The 14758-nt window shown below is 25.8% G+C and overlaps 3 protein-coding genes across 3 annotated transcripts; 1 reads left to right on the forward strand and 2 right to left on the reverse strand.

The window, feature by feature from the left end:
* Nucleotides 1-713: 713 nt before the first annotated feature.
* Nucleotides 714-1560, reverse strand: LOC112729449 (glutaredoxin-C11). The gene has a single exon (XM_025779641.3). The coding sequence runs from the start codon at nucleotides 1458-1460 to the stop codon at nucleotides 1152-1154; it is 309 nt and encodes a 102-aa protein (XP_025635426.1). The 5' UTR covers nucleotides 1461-1560; the 3' UTR covers nucleotides 714-1151.
* Nucleotides 1561-6648: 5088 nt separating this feature from the next.
* Nucleotides 6649-7102, reverse strand: LOC140176891 (cation/H(+) antiporter 20-like). Its single transcript, XM_072208450.1, has 2 exons — nucleotides 6990-7102; nucleotides 6649-6949 (listed from the first exon to the last, which is right to left on the reverse strand). The coding sequence occupies exons 1-2, from the start codon at nucleotides 7100-7102 to the stop codon at nucleotides 6649-6651; spliced, it is 414 nt and encodes a 137-aa protein (XP_072064551.1).
* A 4175-nt stretch (nucleotides 7103-11277) lies between these two features.
* Nucleotides 11278-12513, forward strand: LOC140176892 (F-box/kelch-repeat protein At3g23880-like). The gene has a single exon (XM_072208451.1). It carries the CDS (start codon nucleotides 11278-11280, stop codon nucleotides 12511-12513), a length of 1236 nt encoding a protein of 411 aa, XP_072064552.1.
* Nucleotides 12514-14758: the final 2245 nt, after the last annotated feature.

Genomic DNA, 14758 nt, shown 5'->3' on the forward strand with positions numbered 1-14758 from the left:
ATAGAAAATGTATAGAAACCAAATTTTATATTAATCAATTTTCTTAATATCAAAATTACCCTTTTAACACTTACGCTAATTTAAAATTTTGCATTTAGGTTTCAGAAATTAAAATTTATAATTTAAAATGGTTAAAGACAAAAGATGAAATTGTGGTAATACTAAGTGTCGTGTTAAAAAAAATATGAGAAAAAAGATTGTGAACAAAGGAATTAAAGAAAAATAAAAAAAAAAATTGCTGAAATTAGCTAAAAAAATTAGTTCCCTAATTGGACTACTATGATGACTTGATATTATAGCAATAGTAGCAATCCTATCACAAGGAATGAAGATTATTCCTTTTCAGTGAGTGGGTGAATTTCATGAGAAACTTTCTGTTTATTCATAAAAAGTTATACTCAGCAAATAAAGACTTTATTCTATTTATGTCAAGTCGCTTGCAATTGAATTATTGATTGAATGATGACTTCATATATTATGCTTTGGAAAGTGGCCTCTGGGAGGAACATTTCATGGTGACATTGGATACAAGATTAAAGAGTGTAACTCAAGCATGTTTTCTTCCATGGGTTTTGAAATTTCAAGTTTTAATGAAACTATATGCTATAATAAGCATCTCTATCTTTTCCTAATATATGTGTGTGTGATATAAAATTTCTAGAAGACCTACTTAAAGAAAATTAAACACTACATGTACCTACAATAAAAATACATAAAAAGCAAGCTAAGACTATATTTTCATATATATAAACTTTCTTTCATTACAATTTAAATTAAAGAGGACACCCAAGAAAAAGAAGGGGTATCCCTAAAAGAGAAAAAAAAAAAAAAAACTAAGGTTAACTTATGTTCTACTATTTGATACATAACTTTTTAATTTCTTACTACTATTATATATATTTATATGGACTTTTTAAACTCTGTTCGACATATATTTTACGACAAAAATACAGAATTATATATTGAGACAATAGAGACGGAAAAATCTGTCTCTATTGTTTTTGTATTTTAAATAATATAAATACTGAAAAATCTATTTAGAATAGAGATATTTTTTATCTCTTTTTCTAAATAGATTTATGCCTATCCAATTTATCTGTATTTTCGTCTTTAAACAGAGATTTAGTTGATGCAAGCTAGTTAGGTAGGTACTAAAACCATATGGCTTTAGCATCCATGAGCAATTGTTTGAGGGAACCATCAACATGGAGGGATATAACATCTTTTGAAGAGCCTACAAATTTTCCACCAATGAAGACTGCTGGGACTGAAGGGTTGCATCCCAAGCTTCTCAAGGCCCATTCCATTTGCCTTCCATAGGGATCATTGTCAAGCTCATGAACTGCAGGGCTTGCTCCAAGCTCATAGAACAATTGTGTGATGCTATGGCACATGCAACATGAACTCTTTGTGAATATTACTGCTGCCTTCTTTGATGCCAAATCCTTAACTCTATCCATATAATTGGGAAAAAAAGAGTATGTAAGGTAGAGAAAATATACAATGGTTGTTCTATATAAGGCTTTTGTGTGTTTTGTTCCTTGGTGTGGACTTTGAGATTTCATTAGGTCTTATTTATAGTGGTTGGTTTGACGTTTGAGGATAGTAATGGACTTCATAATTGCATAATCTAGAAGGTCACACAAAAAAAAAAAAAAAGACTAAATTAATTATTCATTGGTGAATGGATTAGGAAAGGGAAAGACTTGCTGCTAATAAAGTTCATTCCCTTGAGATATTTGTTTGAATAATATTGAACTTTGGATAAGGGAAATTAAAATTATGCTCTCTGATCATTTGGCTGATGGTGACGACCAAGTTGCATTTAATTAGCATCACAAAACATATGCTTCCGCTACGTTACCAACAGCATATCTGCCAATTTTTGTCAACTCTGATTTATAATTGTGTTTCATAAAAGTGTGTTTGTGGATGTGTCTAATGAAAATATCTTTTTTATAGCTGTGTTTAATAGAAGTGTCTTTATAAATATATTTTCTGGATATGTCTCTTTATATATGTATTTAAAATATATTAATTATTAGACACATCCAGGAGCACACTTTCATGAAACACAATTATAAATAAGAGTTGGCAGATAATATGTTTGTACCCTATACTTTTCCCAAAACATATATATTGTGAAACAAGCAATAATTAATATGGGAATGTAATGCTAGAGAAATAGTAATTTGAAATTATTTTTTAATTTAATTTATATAATTATATATTATATATTTATTATTTTTTTCCAAAGTTAGGAGTGAGTCTCAAATCTTGAAACTTCAAAGTGAGTATAGAAAGACTATGCCATTTTAATTATAATTCATTGGCAATTATATATTTATATATTTATTATGTTTAATACCATATGTTAGATATAATTATTTATATATTTTTTATTAGTTTAAATTACAAAAAAAATAATTTCATAATATGATATTAGAGCTTTTATAATAAAAAAGGTTAGAATTTCTTTCGTCAAGTCTCAAAAAAAGAATTCAGCATAAGGTAAAAAGAAAAAAAAAAGAAAAAATTTATACAAAAATTTATACAAAAATTTAATTAAACTCAAATAAAGCTCTTATTTAAGAAAATGTATTAAAGATATAATAATTTATGTATATTTTTTTTATCAATTTAAATGTTTACGGAAATTAATTTTATGATATTATTCTTCAACTATTTTAATGATAATTAAAAAATACAAAATAAAATAAATCATAATTAAAGAATATAGAATAAAATAATTATAAATCACTTTAATTTAATTTTTTATTATCTCCTATGTATTTTATTTTATTTTATTTTACTAAAGATAAAAAAATTCGAACCCATAATTTTTTAAATGAATATGAAGAGATTATGAGATTTGAATTATAACTCATTAGCTACTATGTATTTTAATTTATTTGTAATTAATAATTCATACTATATAATAATTGAGCTCAACTGGGGGTGGCCGTACAAGAACAATAATCAACGGATTGGAATAAGAACATTTTTTGTGTTTTTAATATACTTTAATTTATTAACCGAAAGATCTCTTTCTTTCGGCCTCTGATTTGCAGCATCAAGAACATTATTCTAATTGTTAATTAATTAATTTATTTATACAAAGAATTAAAAAATGATACAAAGACAATGCTGCGTTGTCAACATAGTCTGCCAAAAGAATGGAATCTTATATCCAATTAGAAATGATATCACTATGCAAAGTCAAAGTCCCTGAAAGACTCCCATGTGTCCTTTACATCCCTTTCAAAGAATTGCATTACAAAAATTATTGTAGTTTTTTAGGGTTAGGGTTATGATTTTTCTGTTACTTAGATGTGTTGGAAAACTTTCTTATAACAAAAATATACAAATATTAGAGATGTCAAATTTATTTGGATAAAAAATTTTAGTATAAAAATAGTTCTTTTTCTTTGGTTTTTTCTTTTTAATAATTTGTGGACATTTGACTTTGAAATAAAGAAGAGAGTTGAGAATACATCAAAATACTTATTACTCCAACTTAAACCTAAAATTTAGTATGTGAAAAATGATAAACGTTTTTTGTTGTTTTAAAATGACTTTACCGAAGTAAACACCACAAATTTTTACCATCACTCTACTGTGTCTAGTAGTTTCTTTATATATGTTGCCTATTAAAAACAATTAAAAAATATAAAAAAACAATGCTTTTTTTTAACAACCTAAATAATAAATTAAAAAAAAAGTTAATTTTAATTTTAAAAATTAAATTTTGAATTAATTAAATTTAATTATAATAAAAAAATTAATTTTAATTTTAAAAATCAAATTTTAAATTAATTAGATTTAATCATAATTTTAAAATTTTTTATTTAAACAATTAATTAGCAAGGAAAACTAATTTTGTAATATATCACTCGCTTTGTGTATAAACTGAAAGTAAATATTAAATGTAACTAGATATACTTAATAATAATCACCATAGCATGCTTGACAAGTTTTCGCCCATCACCCACACCCACAAATTTAACTTAAAACAATGCCAATACATCATTATTATGGTTTTTCTTTTTGTAAAGACTAATTAATTAGTTGTGGTATTAATGGCAATACCAGAGATAATTACAGTTTTTTTTAGTGTTTATATTATAATTTTTGACTTTTTAAATGCTCTATCTTATTATATTGAGTTTTTCATTTAAAAAAAAAATAGACGTGGTGTAAGTGGATGATTTTGATGATCCGATTTTCCAATCAAAATCCAAATGATCAAATTTAATCGGAATTAATATATATCCAATAGTTAATTGGATAAAATCAGATAAAATTCAATCAGATTTATTCTCATTTGAATTAAATATATTCAGCCTTACAAAAATTTAATTCAACCTTAGCTTAATACCCTATATTATCCTATATATTCAATTTAAAAAATATAATTTGTAGTAGCGTTGATCTTTGATGTTAATTTATAGTTTAATATTTTATATATTAATTTGTCATAATATTATTTATAATGATAATTTTTAATTTAATTTAATTTTTCTTTTTTTAAATACTTATAGCATTTTTTGTCATATTTCTACAATTTTTTTTGTTTATTTTATCATTTCAGTTGAATATCCAATTATACAAAGCAAACTAATTCAATTTTAGTGGATTCGAATTTAGAATTTATTAGAATTTGAGTTAAGAAAAAAATTAAAATCAAATCCAAACCAAACCAATTATATTTTAATTGATTCGAATACATTTTTTATTTAAACCCAATTCATCCAACCCAATTATATACCCCGTGTAAATTAGTCAACAGCTACAGGATAAAGTGAATGTTCTAGTAATTTAGTTGGCTTGATATGATCTTACCAACATTTCACATTATCATCACTTAGTTCGATTACGTTACATATACATTAAAGTTGGTTATTAAAATTAGTCGTTAATATAAAATATATATTAAAATATAAATATATATTAAAAAAAAAAATAACACATATATATTTATACATAAATATATTAATAACGATACTGATTTTAGTAACTAATTTTAATATACGAATAGAATTTTTACACTTAGTTATTACCATCTTATTCTAATAATTGGTTCCCTATGATGCTGGGATTGGTATATAGCTGATGATGTGGAGATAGATCATGATAGGTTTTATCATATCCAATTCCATTCAATTCCTTTCCTCCATTCTACCTTTGGTGAGTTTGGTCCTCGCATCAGATTCATAGAATAATATAGTAAAAAAAAAGGTTCCAACCTTCCTATACGTGTCATATTAATAATATATATGACCCTTTGAGTATGGAGGGGATTCTTAATTAACTTGTGTATGTTCATAGTGATGTAATGAAAATAACAATTCTGTTAACACTGTTTGATTTCATGTTTCATGCAACCACCTAGGGTATAAATTCCAAGGCAAGCTAGGGTGGCCGTGGCTGTTTTGATATATTCATCATGTTTGCTTAGCTAGGAAGAATAATTTTTTACTACTAGTTTCATGCCCATAGAATTTAAGATTCTTTGACATTATTTGTTAGTATTATAAACTTGTTCTTCAAGGGGAATAGAATGTTGGTAACTACTACTTGAGAGTTAGAACTCGACAGAAGGTATAATTCAAGAGTGTGATAGGATAAAATTGCATCCATATCTATTTTTGGTTACATGAGTGAGAAGGATTGAGCAGAAGTTCCTACAGTTGTGGAAAAAAGAAATGAGAACTAACTGATCTTATTTAAATATTTAAAAATAGAATTTAATTTTAATTATATATTATTAGTGTAAAATAATTTATATACTATTACATTGTCACGTCAGTAAAAATATTATTTTTTATATTAATTATTTAAATAGTCATTTAAACGAATAGATGTGATTGAATGGTTATATAAAATATTTTATATTATTAGTACATTAAAATTAAAATTTTAAAAAATTATGTTTATTAAAACATAATATTAAAAAAATTGAAAATAAAAAACTAAAAACGTTTGTTAGGTGGATACTATTATCATTAAAATAGTTGAATAATATCATTAAAATAGTTAAATAATAACTATGTGGATAATTGTTTGATGGCCGATGAAAAAATTTCTAACAAAGTGGGATGATTGACGAGGATGTGGTTAGGATAGCAAACCGTTGGAGAGGGGGGAGGAGAGGGTATTTAGACAAATTCCATTGATATTGGGTTGTGATGGTTAATTTTTTTGAAATAACTGTTTGGATTTTTTTTCTTTGTATTGGACCAAATTTAAAACTCATTATACACATTGTCAAGATTCTTCATTGTCAAGGTTCCGCTAGGGAGACAATAAGAAATCTTGATAATGTGTACAATGGGTTTTAAATTTGACCCAATACAAAGAAAAAAATCCAAACAATTATTTCAAAAAATTAATCATCACAACCCTAATTTACCAATGAAATTTAAACACCCTCTCTCTCCCCCTCAACCGTCTGCTACCCCATCCTCATCAATCATCCCACCTCTTCCACGTTAGAAGCTTCCTCACCGGCTACCAAACAACCATCCACGTAGTTATTAAAATAATCATTCGACTACCTAGTGAAATGACCATCTAACATTTGTTAATTGTATATACTTAAACTGCATCAAACAAAATAACTATCCAATTAAGAATTAAAATAACCATTTACATACCTAGTAAATTGAATATTCGACATCTAAATTCGTCAATCTTCAATCTACTTGAAGCGAAGTATAGCGACAGCAACAACCTGGACACGAAATCCTCAATCCTCTGTATAGCCTCTCTGCAAAATTCCCTCCCTTCGGAATCGTCAATCCGAACACAAATTTGCCGAAGATCGAGTGGATCCCGATCAAGTCCATCATGAATTCCAATACCATCACTCAGGCGAGGGTTAAGCAGATATACGCCTCGTCCACCGTATCGTGCTCCTTTGAGCACCGCCGCACCACCAGCTTTATCGCTGGTCGGATAACCGTCATCTTCCGGAGAGGAGAACTTACACGGACACCAGGGGGCTCTTGTGGCCGCCGCTGCCGCCGGCCTTTCCGGTGAGTGCTACGGTGAGAACGAGGAGGATCCAAGCTGCGACGTCGTTGAAGGCAGCGGCGGCCATGGCGGTCTTGGTTGTGCGACGGACGCAACATGTGCGAAGGAAGTGTCTTCGTCGGACGTTTTCGGACAGTTGGACGGCGTCAGGTTGCGCTCCAGACGGCGGTGATCTTTGCAGCTCAGTTCGGAGAGAGTGAAAGAGACCGTCAGAAAAAAAGAAAATGCAGCACGTTCTTCGCGCGTATAAAATGGAAGAATACATAACTTCTCCATAATCAAATCCTTATATTTTTAAAATTTAAAATTCAAAATTATTAGAAATTAATTAAATTAATTATTAACTAATTATAATTTTAATTTTATCTCTATTATACACGTTGTATACTATATTTATTGTCTCTTCATAATATTAAAAAAAAAGCATGTTTTAGCTCCTCTCGTGCATATACAATAGTAAAAAAATAAAGTTAAATATTAAACATGCTAGTACAATTCATAAACTCTAAATTAAGTTTCTACATTTAGGATCTAAGAAAAGACATGCATAGCCAATATGGCAATATCTAAAGCATTTTTTGTTATAAACTGAACAAAATTAACATAGTAGAATATCAATAAAATACATCTAGAAAGGCATGAAAAGCCAAATAACAAAATACACACAAAAAATATCTTTAGTGTTTTAAAATTCAAATTTTAAATTAAAAGTTAATTGGAATGAAATATTCACTTCATTATACTCCAGAAGATAGATTTTTTTTTTTCCAATTCGTACCTCTCTCTTGAAGCTTTGATTGTCAACGACGATACCTTCACCAAAAGCTACACGGGCGCTTTGTTGCCGTCATCGACACGACGATTGACAAGGCGGCAGCGACTATAGTTTTTTTCTGTATCTCAATTCATTGGTCTAATCACACATTTTCCTTCTTTTCTTTTTACCCCAATTAGGTTCTTCACTTATCCATCTCTTTTTCTTTGATACGTTGCTTTTCATAGTTAAAGAATTGTTTGGCATTGTGCATAGCCACCCTCAGCTCCACCTTGTTCATTCTTTTCTTTCTCCGATCCTGATATCTCAATTAATTTCATGTATTGGTTAATTTCTATTCCCCAATTACGATGGCTGCAAATTTTGAATAAAACACATTTTTACACATTTACGCTGTCAATGACTGCGAAATTGAGATAAAAAAATATTTTCTATTTTACGGACACTGAGTACGAAATTGTGAGATAATGCATAAAAATATAAAATTTTTTAAAATGATGTACAATGAAAAACATAATTTCTTTTATTGAAATAAATAAAAAAAACCGGTATTTGAAGGTGTTTCATGATTTATTAAAGTTAAATGTATTAATTAACTATAGCTAATTAATTATATTAATTATTTAATTCTATATGAATAAATAAATTACTTTTGTTTTAATTTATATTAATTTTTTCGTCTTATATGTATTTTGATTATTGGCTTTAAAAGTGTTATAATCAAGAAGGGATCTAAAAATTTAGTAGAGAAAAGGTTAAAAATTAAAATATTATATAATCGAATATAATATTATATATTTAGTAATATATATAATCATGTTTAATATTTTTCATTAAAAAATAGTAATAATATTTTGTTATATAAAAAAGTTATCTTAGTTTTTATAATTTTTTATTTTAAATTCGATAAAATATAAAAATTATTTATTTTTAAATTAATTTATTTTATTGAGTATTATTGTGAGAGTAAATTTTTTTAATGAATAATAACAACTTTGTTATATCTATTTAAAATATATTTGTAATTAAATATATAAAATATAATTATTTTAATGAATCTATTTAATATGTTATAATTTTAATATTATCAAAAATATTTTTTTTTAAAATAATTTATTTTCATGTATATACTATAATATAAATATTTTTTTAGTTATCATAAATATTAAATATTTTTATATGATATAATAGGTGTGAAAGAGAAAAAATATTTTTAAAAAATAATGATTAAAAATTTGAAAATTTTTTAATAAAAAATAATTAGAAATAATATATTTCACAATTTAAAAATTGTTACTTACTTTTGAGTTTAATAATTTAATTATTTATATAAAATAATTATTTATTTTATTTTTTAAATAAAAAACAAAATTATATAATATATAATAATTTTATATACTTAAAATGGTCAACTTTTATTTTTGGGACTTCTTTAAATCTGCCTTATCTTTTTTTTATTTGATTAAGATAAATATTAAATTATTTAATATTTTATTTGATTACATTAATTATAACTAATTACTTATAATAATTATTTGATTTGACCAGAATAATGAATTGATTTTATTTTAATTTACATTAATTTTTTGTCCTATGTGTTTCGATTAATAATTTTTCGGTTCAATTAGGTATCCTTTAAAAATAGTACAACATTCAGCCTTTTATTATAATAATTAAAAAAAAATTAAAACAAACACAACTAAAAATTATGAATAAATTTACTGTCTTTTTAAAATTAAATACACATTCAAAATACAATCTAAAAAAACTGAAATTTAAAATTTAAATTTTAAATTTCTGTTTCAGATTTAATATATTTAATTATTAATATATTATAATTTAAATACATATCTAAAAATCAAATTATTCAAAATTCAAAATTTTGATTTTAAAATTATAAAATAAACCTTAAACTATCAAATTATTAATTAAGCTCGTACAAAACACTCAAAGAAGCAGAGAAGTCACGTTTGCGCCATGTCAAAAATCCAGAGGCGCACATGGAAAACTCAGAGGTGCACATCGAGAAGTCATCCTCTGCTGTCGTTCATCCGTGCCACCTTCCTCTTTCATGCTCATCCTCAACGCTGTCTTCCTCCTTTTCGACGCTCATTTACAACGCTGTCTTTTTAATGTTTAAATTTAAATTTTAGATTTATGATTTTGGATGTGTTTTAAAAATATTTTCTGTATAACTTCATAATTTTAGATGTGTTACAATTGTTTTTTAATGTTTAAATTTAAATTTTAGATTTATGATTTTGAATGTGTTTTAAAAATATTTTTTGTATAACTTAATATTTTAGATGTATTACAATTGAAAAAGAAACTACAATTAAAAATATTTTAGTTTATGTATATAATTATATTCGACCATTCATAATTGTATTATTAACATTTAATTGTATTATTAAAGTTGACTGATTTTAGATGTGTTTTAAAAATATTTTGTATAAAATATCATACTATCAGATGTGTTATAATAAAATAACAACACAATTTTAAATTAATTGTTGATTATAATAATTTTGAAAACTAATAAGTATCGAAAAAAATTTAACTGATAATTTAAATAATAAATATTATATTTATTTGATCGAATAAAAAATTAAAAGATTAATTGTATTATTAACGTTTAAATTTAAATATTTAAAGTTAGCCTGATTTTGGATGTGTTTTAAAAATATTTTGAATAAAATATCATACTATCATGTGTTATAATTGATAAATAACAACAGAATTTTAACGACCATATCAACTACATCTTTTCTCTTAAACTCCAGATTTTTTTTTGTTTCTTTGCTCAAACTACTTACATAGAAAGTACTTTATTTGCAACAATTTTATTAATAAAATTAAATAAGATCAACCTTGTTCCAATTAAATAAGCAGAGTGTTTTTATGTTTAAATTAAAATATAATAAAAAATGTTGAACATGATATTTCTTAACAAATTACATAAACACATATGTGGAAAATAATGATACTTTTCACCAATGCAAAATGAGAGAGTGCTTCAGCCGTAAAGTGGTGATGGTCTTCACCAATGAAGACGAGATGGAGAATTCAGCTGGCAGCGTCCTTTTTGTTTGGGATTCACTAACGCGTGTGAATGTCCCGTAGAATAAGGAATTTAAAAAACTGTATCTGTTACGTGAAGTTACGAAAGTAAAGCAAAGTTACCGTAATCACCAACGAAGTGGGTGAATTTTAAAATTTAAATTTAAATTAAAATCTAATTACAAATATGTATCTACAAAATAGGAACATGTTATACTAAAAAAATAATTAAATATTATTTAAATCTGATTAAAGGCCGATTAGTATTGTACAACTAGCATTTCCCATAATTTTTATATATAGTAATAGGCTTGAGGTTTGGCCTATCCCTAGTAGTTTTATTAGATATGAAGTAGCGAGAGTGAGAGACCATAGTCTTCTATAGCACCACATACACATCATCCACGATGGATAGTCCATGTGACACTGTGATCGGAGACAGAGATCTCTTAACAGAGATCCTTCTTCGATTGCCAGTGAAGCAAGTGATTCAATGCAAATGCGTGTGTAAGAAATGGTTGTCACTCATCTGCAACACCAAATTTCGTTATTCACATACTTGTCGTTTATACCACAAGTACAATAACAACCCTCCACCCACTGCTCTTTTAGTTCAAAATTTCGCAGACACCAAGGCCCAAAGAGCTTCTATAGTTCCTTTACACGCCAATAACAACAACGGCAACAAAATCTTCTTCCACCTTGATCTTGATGGATGCAACTACAGGTCTTCTATTATGCACTCTTGCAATGGTCTATTATTATGGAATGTTATACCGACACCCCAACCTGGTCCAACAAGTGAAGACTCACGAGCACGCCACTTTCGCATACAGAACCCAGCGATGAGCGATGACCACTGCGTTTATCTAGATTATCCGGTTGGCGATGTAGATTCCCCAGACGGTGATGATATATTTGAACCTTTTGAATTGAAGGCTTATCTTGTTTTCGAACCTCTGAAACAACCTCTTTCCTACAAAGTTATTTTATTCGGCCAAATGGATCCATCGGTTAGATATCATGGTCGTAGGGTCGAATTTAAGGTTCTCAATCCCAGAATTGAGATTCGCTTGTATTCATCGGAGACGTGTGGTTGGAGTGAAGTTATTTGCAACCTACCTGATGGCTTACGTGTCACAGAGGGAGTTTATTGCAACGGTGTTATTCATTGGTTTCGTTTAGATGATGACAATTCCGTTTATTTTGATACCAACCGGCTTTGCTTTGATAAATTGCCAGCAGTGCCATCTGTTGATGACTCATGTGTTAAGTATTTTGGAGAATGTAGAGGGAGGTTGCACTTGATTCTATCTGATACTTTGGAGTTTGATATTTGGGAGTTGGAGGAAGATTACTCTTCATGGGTTGCCAGATATCGTGTCAATCTTAATCGCATGCATGATGGGGAATCGGCCTTGTGGTGGAATGTTTCAAGTAATCCATTTTCTGTGTTAAGTTTTGTTCATCGCCAAGAAGAAGAGGAGGAGAACTCCATGCTTGTATTGTTCAAAGATGGTAAAATAATGTCTTATAGCCTGGAAGATTATGGTTTGAGGGTTCTCTGTAAAATTTACAGAGATGAAGTGTCTAGATCTATTCATCAATACTTTGAGACAATGTTATGTGTTGGAAATTCATAGATGTAAAGTGAGTGCATTAGGTCCTCCAACATTGGATCGGATCAGTGATGTAAAACTTCTTATTCTTAAGTAGTATGCTCTGCAAACAAAAGAATAATAATGTGGTGGTTTCTGTTCTATTCTTTTCTTTCTTCAAACATAAAAATTACACTGCATTAAATACATTACTAGTATGCCAAGATTTAGACTTAGTTTAGTAAAGCTTTTACTTTTGAAAAGTAGCTTATAAAAGCTAACTTTTAAAAAATAGCTTTTTAAAATTTATAGCATTTATGTTTGGTAAATCAAATTAAAAATTGTTTTTAATAAATACAAGCAACAACAATTGTATTTGGTAAAATAACTTTTAAAATTTAAAAATACTATAATAGATATAAATGCAAGTATTAAATTTGAAAATTAGTTAACATGTGAAGTTATATTAGACTTTTAAATTTTGAAAAGCACAAGCCAATTTTAAAAAGTTCTATCTTAAGTGCTTTCAAAAATACCCGATCTTTTAAAAGCTGCAAGCACAAGTACATGATCTTTTTTATTTACCAAATACAAAATGAGGTGCTTGAGCTTTTAAAAAGTACAAGCACATCATTCAAAAACCTTTATCAAACCAAGCCTTAGTATGACTAGAATTAGTGGATGACTATGTCATTGACCATTATTTCAATGGAAATATGACAAGTGATAAATGTGGATTGCAAAATAATTTGTTTTAGTGTGTTATATTACGAAAATATTAATAATCAAAATAATTTAGTAAAAAATAATTTAAAATTTATCTTATTTATTTAGTATTTATTAACGGTATAATTGCTGGATCAAATTTCTTGTGAGTTACCGCATGGCCAAAGAAGTAATTTGACACATTTAAATTTTGATCATTTCTATTTAATTATTTAATATTATTTTATTTATAATTTAAGATAAATAAAATAAAAATAATATCAAAGGATTAAATTTTTTTAATTAACATCAGTTAACTATTAACTCTAGTTTTTAAATTATAAATAAATTTTTCAAAAAATAATTTTTTTAAATAAAAAAATTAATTAATATTAACTTATTAAAAATTAATTTTTTATACTTATTCACAAATAATTTAAAAAAAATTAACTAATATTAACTGAAAATTTTATTCAATATTAACTAATATATTTTAAATTTTTTATATTTTTCATAATTAATGATAAAATATTAAAAAATTATAATAATAAATATATATAGTTTATATTAATTATTATTATTATTGTTGTTGTTGTTTGAATCAATCAATAACTATATATCACTAATTTATATACACAATTATAATGATTATTAAATTGTATTTTGGTCAAATAAACTAAAGAATCTATTTGTTTAATTTTGTACGAGAGAAAAATATATTTTCTATAAATGGAAGAAAAGAAAACAGACATTTAATAAAAATAAAAGAAAATTTCTAGCTAGGAATAACATTTTTAATGTAAAAAAAAAAAGAGAAAGTTAGTTAGTATTAGTTTAGAAATAAGACAAAAATAAAAAAATATTAATCACCTAATATTCTCTTTTAAAGAAGTGTCAATTTCTCTCATAATTACTACCATTTTGGGTCAATAGCAAAAGAATAATAATTAATACCATTTATTGGATCAACAATGAAAGAGTAATACTTAACAAGGTGGTCAACAACAAAAAAATAATAATCAACAAACTCAAAACATACACAAGAAATTATTAGAATAATTTCACTTAAACATAATAGAAAAATATTTGAAAAATAATAAAAAAATCAATTCAAATAGTCTATAATAATCTTATTTAATATTTGTTAATTATTATTAAAATAATTGTATAATTTTAAATGTAATAATTAATGTAAATTAAAAGAAAATCAAATTATTTATTCTAACTAAATCAAATTATTAATATAACTAATTAGTTATAGTTAATATGGTCAAATAAAATATTAAATAATTTGATATTTAATTATCTCAATCAAATCAAATAATTAATGAATTATAACACTCTAAAAAATCATTAATCAAAATACATAAAAAAAATTAAAGCAAAATAATTTATTTATTTTAGTCAAATTAAATAATTAATATAATTGATTAGTTATAGTTAATATGATCAAATAAAATATTAAATAATTTAATATTTATCTCAATCAAATTAAATAAATAATTAACTATGACATTCTTAAAAATTATTAAATATATAAGATGAAAAAATTTTATGCAAATTAAAATAAAATTAATTTATTTAT

The sequence above is a fragment of the Arachis hypogaea genome, chromosome 12 (assembly GCF_003086295.3).
Source record: "Arachis hypogaea cultivar Tifrunner chromosome 12, arahy.Tifrunner.gnm2.J5K5, whole genome shotgun sequence".
NCBI classification, from domain to species: Eukaryota; Viridiplantae; Streptophyta; class Magnoliopsida; order Fabales; family Fabaceae; genus Arachis; species Arachis hypogaea.

Excerpts from the sequence above, each read along its gene's own strand:
- LOC140176891 (XM_072208450.1), bottom strand. The coding sequence starts at position 7,102 with ATGGCCGCCGCTGCCTTCAACGACGTCGCAGCTTGGATCCTCCTCGTT. Across the intron at positions 6,950-6,989 it reads AAGAGCCCCCTGGTGTCCGT|CGATAAAGCTGGTGGTGCGG; the intron begins GTAAGTTCTCCT and ends TTATCCGACCAG.
- LOC140176892 (XM_072208451.1), top strand. The coding sequence starts at position 11,278 with ATGGATAGTCCATGTGACACTGTGATCGGAGACAGAGATCTCTTAACA.
- LOC112729449 (XM_025779641.3), bottom strand. The coding sequence starts at position 1,460 with ATGGATAGAGTTAAGGATTTGGCATCAAAGAAGGCAGCAGTAATATTC.